At 39.2% G+C, this 15,145-nt stretch overlaps 1 protein-coding gene across 1 annotated transcript in view; it reads left to right on the forward strand.

Moving 5' to 3' along the window:
• The window catches only part of PREX2 (phosphatidylinositol-3,4,5-trisphosphate dependent Rac exchange factor 2), a 436,082-nt gene that overhangs the window by 296,146 nt on the left and 124,791 nt on the right, over positions 1-15,145 (forward strand). Inside the window, exons 31-35 of the mRNA XM_077492842.1 lie at positions 1,495-1,536; positions 4,077-4,294; positions 11,041-11,143; positions 11,918-12,061; positions 14,091-14,205. Coding sequence (XP_077348968.1) covers positions 1,495-1,536; positions 4,077-4,294; positions 11,041-11,143; positions 11,918-12,061; positions 14,091-14,205 — 622 coding nt within the window. The remainder of the gene's footprint in view (positions 1-1,494; positions 1,537-4,076; positions 4,295-11,040; positions 11,144-11,917; positions 12,062-14,090; positions 14,206-15,145) is intronic.

Genomic DNA, 15,145 nt, shown 5'->3' on the forward strand with positions numbered 1-15,145 from the left:
TGTCCGCTGAAGCCCACACACGAGCGGACTGTCCGCTGAAACACTGTTCAGCGGACAAAGTTGGGCGAACAGTCCGCCCGTGTGTACGCGGCCTCAGAGAAGCGGTTTTAGATAGATTAAGTTTAAGGAAGTAGTGTGACATCCAGGCTGATACCTCTGTTAGTAGATCAGTGATGCCTGAGGAGATCGATGGGGTGAGCTGAGGGGCAGAGAGATAGATTTGGGTGTCATCAGCATATAAATGTTAGTGAAAGCCATGGGAGGCTATCAGCTGACCCAGGGAGGACGTGTAGATCGAGAATAGTAGAGGACAGAACCTTGGGGGACCCCAACGGAAAGAGGAGTTGGAGAAGAGGAAGTGGAGTTGTAAGTGACACTGAAGGTGCGATGAGATAGGTAAGATTCAAACCAATGGAGAGTGCAGCCATGGAGACCAAGCAAATTGAGCTTTTTGAGGAGGAGGGGGTGGTCAACTGTATTAAAGGCAGTCCCCCACATTCCAGGATGTTGATTGTAGATCTGACAGAAATCAGACATTTCTATATAGACATAGCAATAGGAATTATTTATAGAATAAAGTTCTGATGACTAGTAAAGTTATTGTGTGTCCATTACCTTTTATTCGGCAGACTGCAGCATAGGATAAAAACTAAGATTTGACTGGAATCAATAACACTATATGCTAATGCTAAAACTAGCTTTAAGTAGAACTATAGGAAAACATTTTTATTTTATTTTGGAGTGAGTAAAAGAGAGTTATAACCCCCAACAGGTTGTTTTTTTTTGCCATCTGTGTCCCATTGGGAAGAGCTACCTTTGCATGCTATCCCATAGCCAAAACAGGAAGTAAGTGGAAATCCCTGCAAATAAGGGAATCCATTGAGGCCTTCCAGGTCACCAGAACTTTGGGAATTGGATCTGGGTTTCCCCATATTCAATTAGTATAGCAGGAGATTGTGACCGGCTCTCTATGGAGTCGGTTCACACATCTCTGCAGTGGCTCCAGTGCAAATTACACAGGTGCCCTGTGCATCTTTTGGTCTGATTCAAGTCCGAATTCAGCCCAAAATTCGGGCTGAAATCGTACCTGAAACGATGAATAAAGACGCACCAGACTTCTGACGCTTCGTTCTCAAGTGTGAACCCAGCCTTACTGTTCTGGGGACAACACAAAATTTGGGATTTTCTTTTACTTTAAGTTTGGTGATAAACAGTATATGGTAAACAGGACATATAGAGACAGTGAATTTCCCTAACGGGGGCAGAGGTAGGTTATTATTGCTAACAGGTGTTCTAATCCATCCTCACTCTATCCAAAACGTAAAAAAAAGTTTTGTCTTTAGTTATATTTTAAATAATAATAATCTGCAACAAGCACCTATAGCAGTAACAAATATGGATTGACTAGGTGTCTAAAACTAGTAGTATACTTTTAATGCTATTGTTATCAGGTTTGTTATTATAACAATATACCTTTTCATTTCCTTTTTTTAGAGGTTGAAACTCGGATACTTTTGGCTTTACTTGAATATACAGGTAACAGTATTGTTTTCATTGTTGCAGTGTAATGTAAACATTCTTAATTTGTATTTCATTTTTTTTTTTTTTTTGCTTTATTGAACTAATGCACTGAAACACAAGTGGGATACTTTTTTTCCTCCGGATAATATAGTTATTGCAAAAATGTTTTGTGATAAACAGCCATGTTTATCACAGCCATGTTTTACAGGTTTTATAGCAGATCTGTGGAAGTATGATTGTTTAGTGTTCACATATGCAGAAGCACATTCAGCACTTACAGTATATATACCATTATAAGAAGCAGAGCAGGACAAGACTTGACTGATGCAGGCAAATTCATTTAGACACTTGACAACACAAAGTTAAAGCGGTGTTCTGTCCCCTCTCCTAAAATTAAAAGTCATACACATACTGTAGCTGCTGACTTTTTATATTAATAGACATGTGCACTGACAAAAAATTTGTTCACTTTAAATTTCGTTTCATTTTTTTTTGCATTTTTCGGAAATTCGGAAAATCAAAAATTCGGAATTCAAAAATTTCATTAATTGTCACATTTCAATTTTTTGGATTTCCGAATTTTCGGATTTCCGAATTTCCGAATTATCGAATTTCCGAATTTTTAATTTTCAGATTTCCGAATTTTCGAATTTCCAATTTTCCGAATTTCCGAAATTCCGTATTTCTGAACTTCTGAATTTCGAATTTTCAGATTTCCGAATTTATGGATTTCTGAATTTTCAGATTTCTGAATTTTGGATTTTCGGAATTCCGAATTTTCGGAATTCCGAATTTTCGGAACTCCGAATTTTCGGAACTCCGAATTTCCGAATTTTCGGAATTTGGGAATTCAAAGATTTGAAAGTCCAAAAATTTGAAAAACTGAAAAAAAGAAAGAAAATCAGTTTATTTAATAACTAACTATTAAATTAACGAGTACGAATTTATCCGAAGTTACGAATTATCTGAAATAACTAATGCCACATCTAAACAAATGGAACGGAAGAAATTAATAATAAAAAATTAATAATAATAAAAAGGTTTTATTATTATTATTAGATCGTTACGTTCCATTTGGTTAGATATGGCATTTGTTATTTCAGATAATTCATAACGTTGGATAAATTCGTATGCGTTACGTTCCCTAACAGACAAATTTGAAAGGGAATTCCAATACCTATAATTTAATAGTTAACTATTATTTAGATTTAAACAGATTTTCTTTCTTTTTTTCAGATTTTCACATTTTCTAATTTTTGCATTTCCGAATTTCCGAAAATCTGAAATTCGAAAATCCGAAATTTGGAAATTCTAAAATTCTGAAATCCAAAATTCGGAAATTCGAAATTCGGAAATCCGAAAATTGGAAATTCGAAAATCCAAAAATTTAAAATTTGGAAATTCGTAATTTCCGAAATTCGTAAATTTTAAAATTTCTGAAATTCATAATTTCGCAAATTTAGAAATTTGGAAATGTCAGAAATTGAAAAATTCTGAAATTCAGAATTAACAAATTTGTCAAAATTTGTTAAAAAACTAATTCAGAACTAAACAAATTGCACATGTCTAAATATTAAAAAAGTCAAATTATTCGGGCACAAAGAGTGCATGCAAACAGTTCTGGTAATGTAATCTTAACTTAAAAAGTACCTTTTATAGCTCTTAGTGCTCATGCACACGGACGTTTTAAAAAACTGGCTGCAAAGCTAGCTCCGACGCCTGGAAAAATCGGCGTTATAAACGATAAACAATTTTTCAGTGTTTTGCATTGGTGTTTTTGCGTGTTTTTGTGCGTTTAGCGTTAAGTAGTGTTTTTTTAAAGAAACACATCTCTTGGCTATAGCACTCCCAAATTTCCCACAATGCCACAGAAAACAAAGAAATTATGTTACACATTTTTGCGCGTTTATGCGCGTTTTTCCACGATTCGCGTTTTTACAGCTCTAGCTCCGTGCCACGGAAAGCACTGGTCCTGTTTTTTTTTTTACAGCTTAAAAACGCCTATGCCATTTGCAGTTCAAAAACGCCTAGGTGGGCATGAAGCCATAGACTAACATGGACAGGCGTTTTTAAGCTGCAAAAAACGCTCAAAAAAGCGGCTGTAAAAACGTCCGTGTGCATGAGGCCTTAACCTCCTCCAAACCTCAAAATAACTTTTTTTGCTTCTGTAACCTTTCTCCTTGTTAGAGGGTGGTTATGTTTGTTCTCCATGGACCCATTGTATTGAAGAACATGGCCACCCTCTCTTGCTCTCTCCCAAGATGGGCTCTATGGGATTTGTACTGTACATAAAGCAGTGCAAATAACCGCAACTAACATGTACTGCTTGTTTCAAACAATCAGAAGTTAGGAAAGTTTGGGAGCTCACAAGGCACATTACAGGGAGGCAGGAAAACACAGTAAAAAACAATCAGATTGTCAACAATCTGATGGCAAACGGATTATAGGGCCATTAAGTAGTTTATGTGCATGGATTATTTTTGGAAAAAAGGACATTGTTCAGTGTCACTTTAAGGAATGTATGACTTATATATTATCCGTATTTGTTTCTACAGACAGCGAAATTCAACTTAGGAGAGATATGGTCTTCTGCCAGAGTTTGGTAGCTGCTGTTTGTGCCTTCTCTGAGCAGCTATTGGTTGCATTAAATCACATGTATGATAGCAACAGAGAGTATGAAGTAGAAACGCAAGAGGCCAGCAGAAGATGGTTGGAGCAGATTGCCAATGCAGGAGTCCTCTTTCACTTCCAGTCCCTTCTTTCTCCAAACCTGGTAAGGACAGGCTTATTCAGGACGCAGCTCTTGTGTAGATATACTTTTTTCCTTTTAAAGCTTGTACTCAGAGCATACTGTATTTATTAAAGGATAAGTTCATCTTTAGGAGCATGTTACTTGTTACAGTCATAATTAGGTTGTGACAAGCTCCTATGCAGCCGCCTCCTGTCGCAAGAGTGGCGTCACCGATTTGAAAACGACACAGCTGTGCCAGGCTTTGCAGGAATCTCTGATGACTAAACTATAAGTCCTGTCCACCACTGCGGCAGACGGACTTGTAGTATCAGTGAAATGTGAGCGTGCTGATCAGCGCACTCCTAGTTCACAGTGCCTACAGCTCAGGGACTTTCCGTACAAAAGTTCCATAAAAGTGAATTGTTTATACCAGGGATGCTTTCGAATCCAAATAAAAGCTATTTCTGCTTAGTACTAAAAACTATATTTGGTAATTTATGCAAGCACCCAATGAATAGGACTGGGTGGCATCACTGGTTGCTTTCTTAACAACCATTGATGGGAAGTAAACTGTCTTATATAGTGGTGGTAGAAACACTGCTACTATAATTGATATTCAGCTCCCACCAAACAAGCAAAAAGTCCGGCAAGCAGACAAAAGCTTAGTCTAAGTTCATTCTGAACTCATGTTTATTCCCATTCCTGAAAGTACATGTAGTACTTTGTCTAATCTTCCCAGGTGCCCTCTAAAGCTAGCTAACATGACAATGCTTGTCAGCCTCCCATCCCTCTGCATTCCTCTTGCTGGTGCTTGCCTTGGGCAAGTGCTGAGAACTGGAGACAGGTGTCAGGCCAAGTGGGGATGCCCTGTCCTACATTGCAGCTAGTGCTACAGGGCACCTAGGAAGATGGGACAAAGTAGTTGAATAATGTAAAAAAAGGGTTAATTCTTCTTTACTGTTTTAGTTCTCAGGGCTTTTTTAAGGGTGTTGTTTGTTTTTTGATTTATTGTGGACAAACACTACAGCAATAAAATATAATAGTTTTATTTTTTGAAGTCAGAAAAAGAAAAATGTTTAAAAATATTATTATAATTATATAATAATTTAGTATACAGCCAACAGGTGAAGTTTAAGGCTAATCCTAATCACTATACATCCATTTGAAAATAAAGCCCTTGTTTACAGACTCTGTAGCTCAAGCTTAAATTCACACACAAAATTGAAGCAATCATCCTAGTCAATCATCCTTATCAGAGAGATAAATCTTAAGTTTCAGTCAAGCAATCAGAGACAGGAAAGCAGGTAGAGTGTGCTATGCTATGTACATTGTGAATGTGCAAACTTAGAAGGGGGTGATTTACAAAAAGTGCAGTAAATCGAAATGTAACAAAAGTGGAATAGTTGTCCATATTCAGGATTTATGTTTATAAATGCAGCAGGTGGTAGAACTGATCAGTATAGGATACTGACAGGGGCGGACTGACCATTTGGCCACTTGGGCACTGCCCGAGGGCCCCGGGCCACTAGGGGGCCCCATCAGGGTTGCCAGCCTCAGTAAAACCAGGGACAGTATGTAAAAATCTGTGTTTTTTTTATATCTGTCTCTAAAATGTCCCTTACCGACATCCTTTTGGTCTAAAAATTCTGAGATTATAGCTGCCCCACCTCTCCAGTACCTTCTCAGCCAATAGAAACATGTCTGTGTATACTGTGTGTACATGTATGTGTATACTGTGTGGCCCCATAATCTCTGATTGCCTGGGGGCCCCATAATCTCCTATTACCCAGGGGCCCCATAAATTGTCAGTCCGTCCCTGGATACTGATTCATTTTTGTAAATCTACCCCACCTTAAGTTGGCATGGGAAAGCTGTGTCGCGTGTTTGGTCAGCCAGAAGCATCCTTTGTAAACCGTTACTGTGGATTTGTTTTGACGTACCTGCATTCTTGCCTAACACGATATAGTGTTTACTTAACATGATATCCTCAAGTGTCAAGCCACTCTGTTGTTACTTCTTGTAATTCGACAGTACTAAAGTTTCCTGCTGCTTGCATGTAATGCAATTCTTTTCTAGAAAGACATACATTATTCAGTGATGTTTTCACCTCCCTTTAGTAACCACTGTGTTTCACTGCTTCCTGCTATTTATAGGTTCTGTTGTCTCATTTACTAATCTGATACTCAGTTGTACATGCACTTGTACTATAGATATTTAGAAAGTCCTAAGGCTTTAAAGGAAAAAAATAATCATCTGTTTTTCAACCAAAAAGCAAATGTATTTGTGACTTTTCAATGTAGTCACCAAAAAAAATCAATGCAGTTTTTTTCAGTTGCTTAATCCACTAGTCAAAGGATAACACAAAGTACTTCTCAGTCATTTTGTCTCACTCCCTCTTTAAGGTGACCCGTTGTTGTAGTGGAGGAAAGGCATGGTATAGGGCAACCAGAGGTGGCCTCTCTTCATTCTGTGAAAAAATTCAGGCTAGCAGACTTCTGAGTACCACTTGGCTGTCACTGTGGCCCTTTCCTCCAGTGGCCCTAAAGCAACGAGACAATATCTGAGAAAAAAAAATATAGCAAATGTTGTGTAGCACTCACCCCCGAAGGAGCTGCTGGTTTGAATTGGGCCTGTACTCTACCAAGAAACCTCACTAACTTGACTCAATCCCCTTGGCACAGCTGTGGTGCAATGTAATACAGTACAATATAAGACAATGCGAAGTACCTGTATTATACCTTCAGGATCCACTGGCTCCACCTGGTGGGTAAAAACAGTAAGCCACACAACTGGATACTTAACCAGAAATATTGTTTACTGCAAAATATTTAGACAGGTGATTACAGAAATTGTGCTGTCATCCCAACATAGGACAACAGCACAATATGTTTCAATATAAAACAATATAAACTGTATATATATATGTATATATATATATAGACCTGGGAGCTCCCCTTACTTTAAAGGCTATACGTGAGATCTCACTTAAAGTACTTTATCCAGGGTCTTCTTTCTTCGCTAGCTAAAGTCACTCCTTTGTTATTTGTAATCCAAAGTCTGTGGAGGGATAAGCTGAAGTGCTCCTTGTGTAGCTCCAATAACTTATCTACAATGCTTGAGGCAGGGTAGATAGGCCTCAAGCCTGCTTAGTGTCAGTTCTCTGCTACTTCTCCGTGGAACCACAGATTCCAGTGAGGCCTGTACGTGAGTCTAACTGCGTGCAAAAGTTAACAAACGGTGGGCCGTAACCCGCTCACCAACTGGATCGGAGTTCCGCGTGCTCACTTTGGTCCAGTGACTGTAACTTGCCTCTGAGTCAGCTGGGCCAGACACTCTGTGTCACTCCGCTGAATGAATCCGGTTCTCCGATTCTCCACTAAATGTCTCTGGACCTTCTCAATCCGGGCCCCGTCTTTCCGGCTCCATCAGGTCACTTTACAAATGAACAGGCTGACGTTCCACGATGGCTACAGGCCACTGTCTCCAGGAAGCCTCCCCACAGATCCGCAAAGTGATCCCAAGAGACCTAAAATGGCAGATCGGGTCCCTTTTATCCCCTACCCAGCATGCACTGCATAAGAGAGTGTTCATGGGTAGGTCACACAGACTCCTGGGTAACAAGGTCAACCTTCTCACTCAAAACAACAGTCACCTCCTGTACAAGTCTTTAGGTTGTCCCGAGGTAATAATATACCGGTGCGTTACCCATATTTGGTCACTAGGTGGCTCTGGTACGGAACCACAGTAATGTCCATTAACCTTACATTAAAGTATACATAACCACATCAATAGGCAAGGATGTCAGAATGGATGTTGATCTGGCTGAACTTTGATCTTTGATCTGTGCGTGGTCCTCCTTGTTCAACAGGAGCCAAACGTTAGACTGGCTACTGTTGAATGGTCCTTTGATTAGTGGTCTGCAGCCAATGGCTGCAGCACTGACCAGTGTATGATGATAGTGTGTGGATCCAGGAATCTGTTAAGTAATCTTTTTTTTTTCTTCAACCAGCAGGTTGAATGAAAAAAATGCCATGATTCCCCCATCTAAACATTTGAGGTGGATGGGGAAGTCAGTCCCGCTGTGCTATTGTATTCTGACGAGGCACTGATCCAGACAGGCTGATTCTACAGAAGTTGATTGGTAGACCGGCTTCTGTAGGACCAACTTGCCCATACATGGACTGAACCAGCCATATTTCAATCCATGTTGCTGGTTGAATAAAAAAATAATAATAGTGTGTATACCCAGCTTTAGACAATGTGTCAGGATGTTTAACAAACTCAAAAACAAAGCTCCTGAGAAAAAAATGTACATACGGTAGATGAGAATGAAGATGCAGATTTGTCAGGGAAAACATTTGTCACACATTTGTCACATGAACACTGAGGCTGGTAATACATGGATTGATCTTTTATTTATTTTTTGATCAGCCAGAGGCTGATCAAAAAAACAAAAAACTGAATGGATTTCCCCATCTACACAATTGAGGTGGATGGAGGAAGCCTCCCACTGTGCTATTGTATTCTGGCTCCTTCGTTGTTGGAGTACACTGATCAGCTCTGCAGATTAGAGGCACACTTTTCAAATTGGTTCAAGAGAAGTCGAACTTTAGATTGACTTCTCTGGAATGGGAACAGCCATAGGTGGATTAAAATTCAGCTCGTCCCTGCTAAACAGGACACAATTTGATCCATCTATGGCCAGTTTTAGCAGCTCTTGTATGCTAAGGTGTAAATTCTCTGTTGCTTCATGATCCCTGGGAAGCTAGGGAACCCACTGATAAGTTCACACTGTGGTGGGTCCAGAAATGTGTATAAATTGCATGCTTTCCCCAACCCACAGGAAAAATGTGCTACTCTTTAGCAGAAGCGTGCGGATGCCATTAATACAATACATCAGAAAACACAGTGTGTACGAAACCACATGGTCCTCTGCGGCTGCATTTTTGGAATAGGGTTGGGGACCTTTTCTCTGCATTTCCTTAGGTACAGCCGCCCATTCAAATGAATAGGCTGCTGTGCCTACAGTATGCAAACACGTCCACACAGATATGCTACAGTGTAAGCCTAGACTAAGAGGCAGTGTGCATGTCTTTATTACAATTACAATAGAAGAATTTATTTCAATAGAAGCCGAAGAATGGTTGTCTCCAAAGCTATAACAATGATATCAAAGTGTATTACCTGTTGCATGAGACATGTAGAAACAGCAAAGTATTTAGTGCCAGCAGCAGCAAACTAACAGAGAAGAGAGCATCACTCATTACAGTAAATAAATATAGTGGTAGGACTAGAGAAAGAGGGGACCCAAGAGAAAGGGCACAGGGGAAGCAGTCACTACACAGAGGAGGAATGGGCTACAGTGACAGATCGTTCAGGGCAAAGAGATTTTAAAAAAAACAAGGCTGCCAGGTGTATCACGTTAGACAAAGAGTGGCTTTGGACTTGCCCCATGTCTACACTGTACTATTCCCCCAGCAACGGTGAAGATTGGAACAGGCAAGGCATGTGAGGTTGGCATCATGGAAATGTTTTGGTTATCGTTATCAATGCTTTCCTACATACAGCATTCCTGCTCCTCTGCTTGCTTACACAGTGGCTTCTCTCTCCCTGCTCACATCATTTCTTTTACTGCTACGTTCTCTTTCACAGTGTCCTTGATGCCTGTGTGATATTACCAGCTTCACCCCCTGCCCTAAAGTTGATTTACTAAAACTGGAGAGCGCAAAATCTGGAGCAGCTCTGCCTAGAAACCAATTAGCTTTCAAGTTCTTTTGTCAAAACTTAATTGAACAAGCTGAAGTTTTTGGCTACCATGCACAACTGTACCAGATTTTGCACTCTCCAGTTTTAATAAATCAGCCCAAATGTGTCCAAAGATCAGGTCAGGCGAATTCCTCACTGACTGATTTAGAAGGCCATTGAAATTCAAAGTTAGAGCGGAGTGATGAAAGCATAGATGGGGGCAAAGTAATATTCCATTTGATGGTGGTCATGTAAAATTCACAAACCAGGTTCATAGTCAAAGAATTAGGACTCAATCAGGCCAAATATAACCCCAAAATATGTCAATACACAGACTGAAAGATCTGTAACCTATGTATGTTTAATTACAATACATTTTGCTAAATAAAACAGAAGTTACTGGCATAAAGAAGTTCCTATAGAGAAAAACCTAGGACAAATCAGCAGGTTGCAAAAACCATGAGCGAAAAAAGTACACTAAAAGTGTAGCGTAAGCCAGTGGGGACTCTTTTAATGTCGAAGCCAGGAGGAGGCTGTTTTTTTTGTGAGGGGAGGGCAGCTTTTTTGCTGCCCCTTGCAAAGTGCTGCCCTAGGCCTGGGCCTTGTTTGCCTAGGCCAGGATACAGCATTGATTCCACTTGCATTTCTGTTAAATATTGTTTGGTGTAAAGTGATATTATAGAATAAATTCTACAGACTTGTGTAATCTACTTGTTTTACCATCACGGTGTGATATAGAAGGGGATTGATGGTGGTGTGAATCACAACTGTACATGATAAGCACATGTGCCAATTGTAACCTAATGGAAGCATTTGTCATGCAATTCATTATTCTCCTGCAATGCTTTGTACTGCCAATGAAAAGAGCCATAATAATGTGAAATAATTCTTCTACTCTTCACTACAGACACTGCCTTTTATTATACCTATTGAAGTCCTGCTTGAAATGATATTAATTCTTTATAAGCAGGTACATTGCTGTGATATGAATGCATTGTGTGTTCTTGTTTAATCCTGATTTGCCAGCGTGATATTTCCTACAGACAGATGAACAAGCTATGCTGGAGGACTCGCTTGTCGCTTTGTTAGATTTAGAAAAGGTCATGTTTCACTTCAGACAAGCTGAACAAGGACCACAAATGGCAAGTAAGTATTTACACCGCTTCAGGAAAAATCTGAAATTCTTGGTGAAAAATATATCGACATTTGTTTGCCTACCTACCGAATGACTTTTTTTATTCCAGAAATCTATTCCTGCACCTGTTTACTTTTCTAGCTAAATTCCTATAAGTGCCATTATCCTCATCCTTTGAATGGGTGTTTTGAATGAATCTGAGCATATCAAAATTCCAGACTAGTGTGTTTACTAATTCAAGCATGGCCTTTTTCTCTGAGCCTGTTGTACAGGCATACTCCACTTTTAAGTACACAACAGGATTTATTTACTAAAGCTGGATAGTGCAAAGTCAGGCTCACGTCTGCATAGAAACCAATGAGCTTCTAGTCCCAGCTTGTTCAATTAAGCGTTGGTAATAAAACCTGGAAGCTCATTGGTTTCTATGCAGAAGTGAGCCTGATTTGTACTTTCCAGCTTTAGTAAATAAACCCTATTGTGTACTTAAAAGTATGCCTGTAGTCTTGTTTAGAAGCATTAAAGATGGAGAGAGAGGCTCCAAAACCAAGAACCATATGCCAGACAGCTCCACCCCTAAAGGTCACCAAACCTGACTTCATTGGATATTTGAAGAAAACTCACAAGTACAATGAGTGGCCTGCTTTAGCAGTCTTGCAGTGTTACCAGGACAGCATTAGTGACTTATTGATTTTATTTATAACATAATATATAATGCAATATCGTATATGCAACATCAATCCTGGCAATTAGTAGAATGAAAGGCTAAAACAACTTTTCATCTTCAGATGTACCCATCACCTATCAGGCAGAGGGAACTCGTCAGGCATTGAAAATTATTTTCTACATAGATGAATATCACTTTGAACATTTACCACAACGACTGAAGAATGGAGGCGGATTCAAAATTCACCCTGTCCTATTTTCTCAAGGTGATTACTTTTTTAAACATTTTATTAAGAAAAGAAAAATTGGGTACTTTTCCTTTGACTACTGGATCGTCTTTTCTTAGGACCTTCTGTATCCTTGCAGCAATGAATTAACAAATTGCATTTTTCAGATTTGAGGTTTTAATCCCATTATTTTTGATAAAGCGTTCTAGTGCAGACATATTATCTATTATGGTACCTAATAAACATGGTCCCTACAATTATCTGAAGGGTGCTGCTACAATGTTGACGTCATTTTGTAACCTTCATGTGGGAGTGTCAGTATTTATTTGACTGTTTCTTAAAATGTTCATTGTTACAAATTACAGCATGTGTATGTCAACAAATATTTTTAATGCGGTAATGTAGAAATCATAGAATGCTGAATTCCAGGATTAAAAAACAAACTACAATGAGGTTTTTAAATTATTAGCACATATTGGTCAGCTCATATACAATAAAACCAGACAGAAAATACCTTTGCAGTGTTTGCACACACACACACATGCCAAAAGGAAAAATGCTTGTTAAAGAGGAAGTAAAGTCCCCTTGTTTGTTTGTACCTAAAGGTGAGCCTATAATAAAGCTTACCTATAGGTACTGTAAATATCTCCTAAACTTGTAACATTTAGGAGATATTTACTGTATACACTGGCTATCAAGGAACGGCCGCACATGCTGTTTCTTCAGGGCCTGTGCCGTGACCGGCTGCTCCTCTGGGCATGCACGGGAGTGACGTCATCACAGATCCAGCCAATCATAATGCCGGAGCCCACGCAACCTGAAGAAACACCAGTGAAGATGTTGGCCATGTCAGCGGTGTGTGAGCGCCACTGCAGGGCTTTGTACTAAGGTAAGTATTTCATAATGAGCTAGTATGCAATTAATACTAGCTCATTATGTCTTTGTCTTACAGGTGTTTTTTTTTGTTTTGCTTTTTGATGGGGGTTTATAACCTCTTTAAGTCTAGGTACAGGGGAATTAGGTGAAATACTTTCCTTATCCCCCACTCTGGCAAGCTTCCACCACACTGTGGGACCAGTCCCTGTGCGCTGCCATTTCCCCCTGCATCTTGGCATCCCCTGTCTCCCCCTGCATTGCTGCCAGCTTCCCTCCTCTCTTCTCCCACTGGCTGCTGTGGGGGACTCAGGATGGATTAATGAATGAACACAGTGAGTAATCTGTACCGATCGCTCCTATGTTCATTCTTAACTGAAGCATAGTAAACTATGTTTCGTATGCTTAAGTTTGTTGAGTGGCTTCCTGTTCACTCACAAAGAACATTTCCCATTCGTTCACTGTCCAGTACAGTTGAGACTACAGAGAAAGGGACCGGGGAAGCTCTGTTCTCAGCCCCTTTCTCTTTGTTTAGACCCTTGATGATTCACCAAAGCCCTTCAACGAGGTTCCTAAAGAAAATGTAAAAATATAATAAAAAATACAATTGTAAAAAATAATAAATAATAAAAATAAAAACTGCTGACACCTTCCACTTCCCTACTGATACCAATCTCTGCTCTGACACCTTCCACTTGCTCAGCTGATATATACACGTGTGTTTGTGCTCTAGGGTGCACACCAATTCAATAGGCTGTGCACACCAATGTATGTGTGTATCCATGTATGTATGTATGTGTCTATGTGTGTATATATATATATATATATATATATATATATATATATATATATATATATATATATATATATATATATATATATATATATATATATATATTTTTTTTTTTTTTTACATTTTTTTTTTGGTCTTTAATTGCATTGGAAGAAAGATCAGCCAATGTGTTTTTAGTGTCTTTCAAACCTTAATTGTCTGTGACGCAACGATTTGTCCTACATGTAATCCAATTTCTGTCCTGTTACTGTCACTTCTTCTTAATGGTCCATGCATTTCATGGCTGCTCACCTATAGTTTGTTATATCACACAGAGACGATAAAATCAGGACAGTGTGAGGTTGTAGAGTGGTTTAAGCTACAAAGGCAAAAAAATTAAGGTAATATCTCTTCCTATTTCAGCCCTGGAGAGCATGGATGGCTATTATTACAAGGATAATGTTTCAATAGAGGAATTTCAAGCTCAGATTAATGCCTCTTCACTTGAGAAAGTTAAACAGTATAATCAGAAACTAAGGTATGTTATTCAATTACTTTTACTCATCTACCACCATTTTGATGTTGTATATTTCTGTTTCCCAGAAAAATAAATCTTTCAGCAGCTCTAAGTGGTAAGGACGGAGTTGCTTTTTAAATAGAAACTGTAATGGTTGTTGAAATGTGCGGTTACTATCTATCTATTTATCTATATACACTGGATATATATATATCATATCTTTGTTTTATAAATAAATATTTAATGACAAATGATTTCTACAACACTGTTCCAAGAGCGAAAGAGACAAGCGCACAACAGGCAGTGATTGGTTATTGCTTTGTGGCTCAGCTGGTCAGATTTAAAGTTCTGAGTGACTGCTGTGATGGCCAGGTTATGTAAACAGGGTATTTCCAGCATAACTGAAATGGTTCGAAAGAAAAACATGACATGATGATATGCAATATTTCATACATTTAAAATTTTTTTTTTTTAGCCCTGACTATAAAAATGATATGCTGTCGCTTTATTTATTGTGTTTACAGATCTTAGTGCACACGCATTGGAATAAGGATAAGATATTACACGGCAAGATTGCCATTTCTGACGTTATAGTGCCACCTTCACTGACTACTCTTCTTGCTACATTTTGGGATGACTGCTTCCCACCCGCAATCTGTAGAATAGCATTACATTTAAGGGCCATACACATGGGCCAAATATTGGCCTGTATTGGCCGGTTCAATAGAAACCAGCCGACATGCGGCCTGAACCAGAGGACAGCTGGTCCAGCAGTAGCCAGCTGTGAAAGGGCATGAGGGAAAAAGGTCTGCCAAGTGGCATCTGATCAGTGCTTTCAGCCAATGGCTGAGAGCGCTGACCGGTGTGTTCTGGTGGGGGTCCCCCTGTCAGAACACAATAGCTCAGTGGGGGAGATTGTTGTACTAACATCGAATTGCTAGTACAGGATCTCCTCCTGAGC

This window comes from Lithobates pipiens, unplaced genomic scaffold, assembly GCF_037356315.1.
Source record: "Lithobates pipiens isolate NorthernLeopardFrog02 unplaced genomic scaffold, aLitPip1_a1.2 Scaffold_19, whole genome shotgun sequence".
Lineage (NCBI taxonomy): Eukaryota > Metazoa > Chordata > Amphibia > Anura > Ranidae > Lithobates > Lithobates pipiens.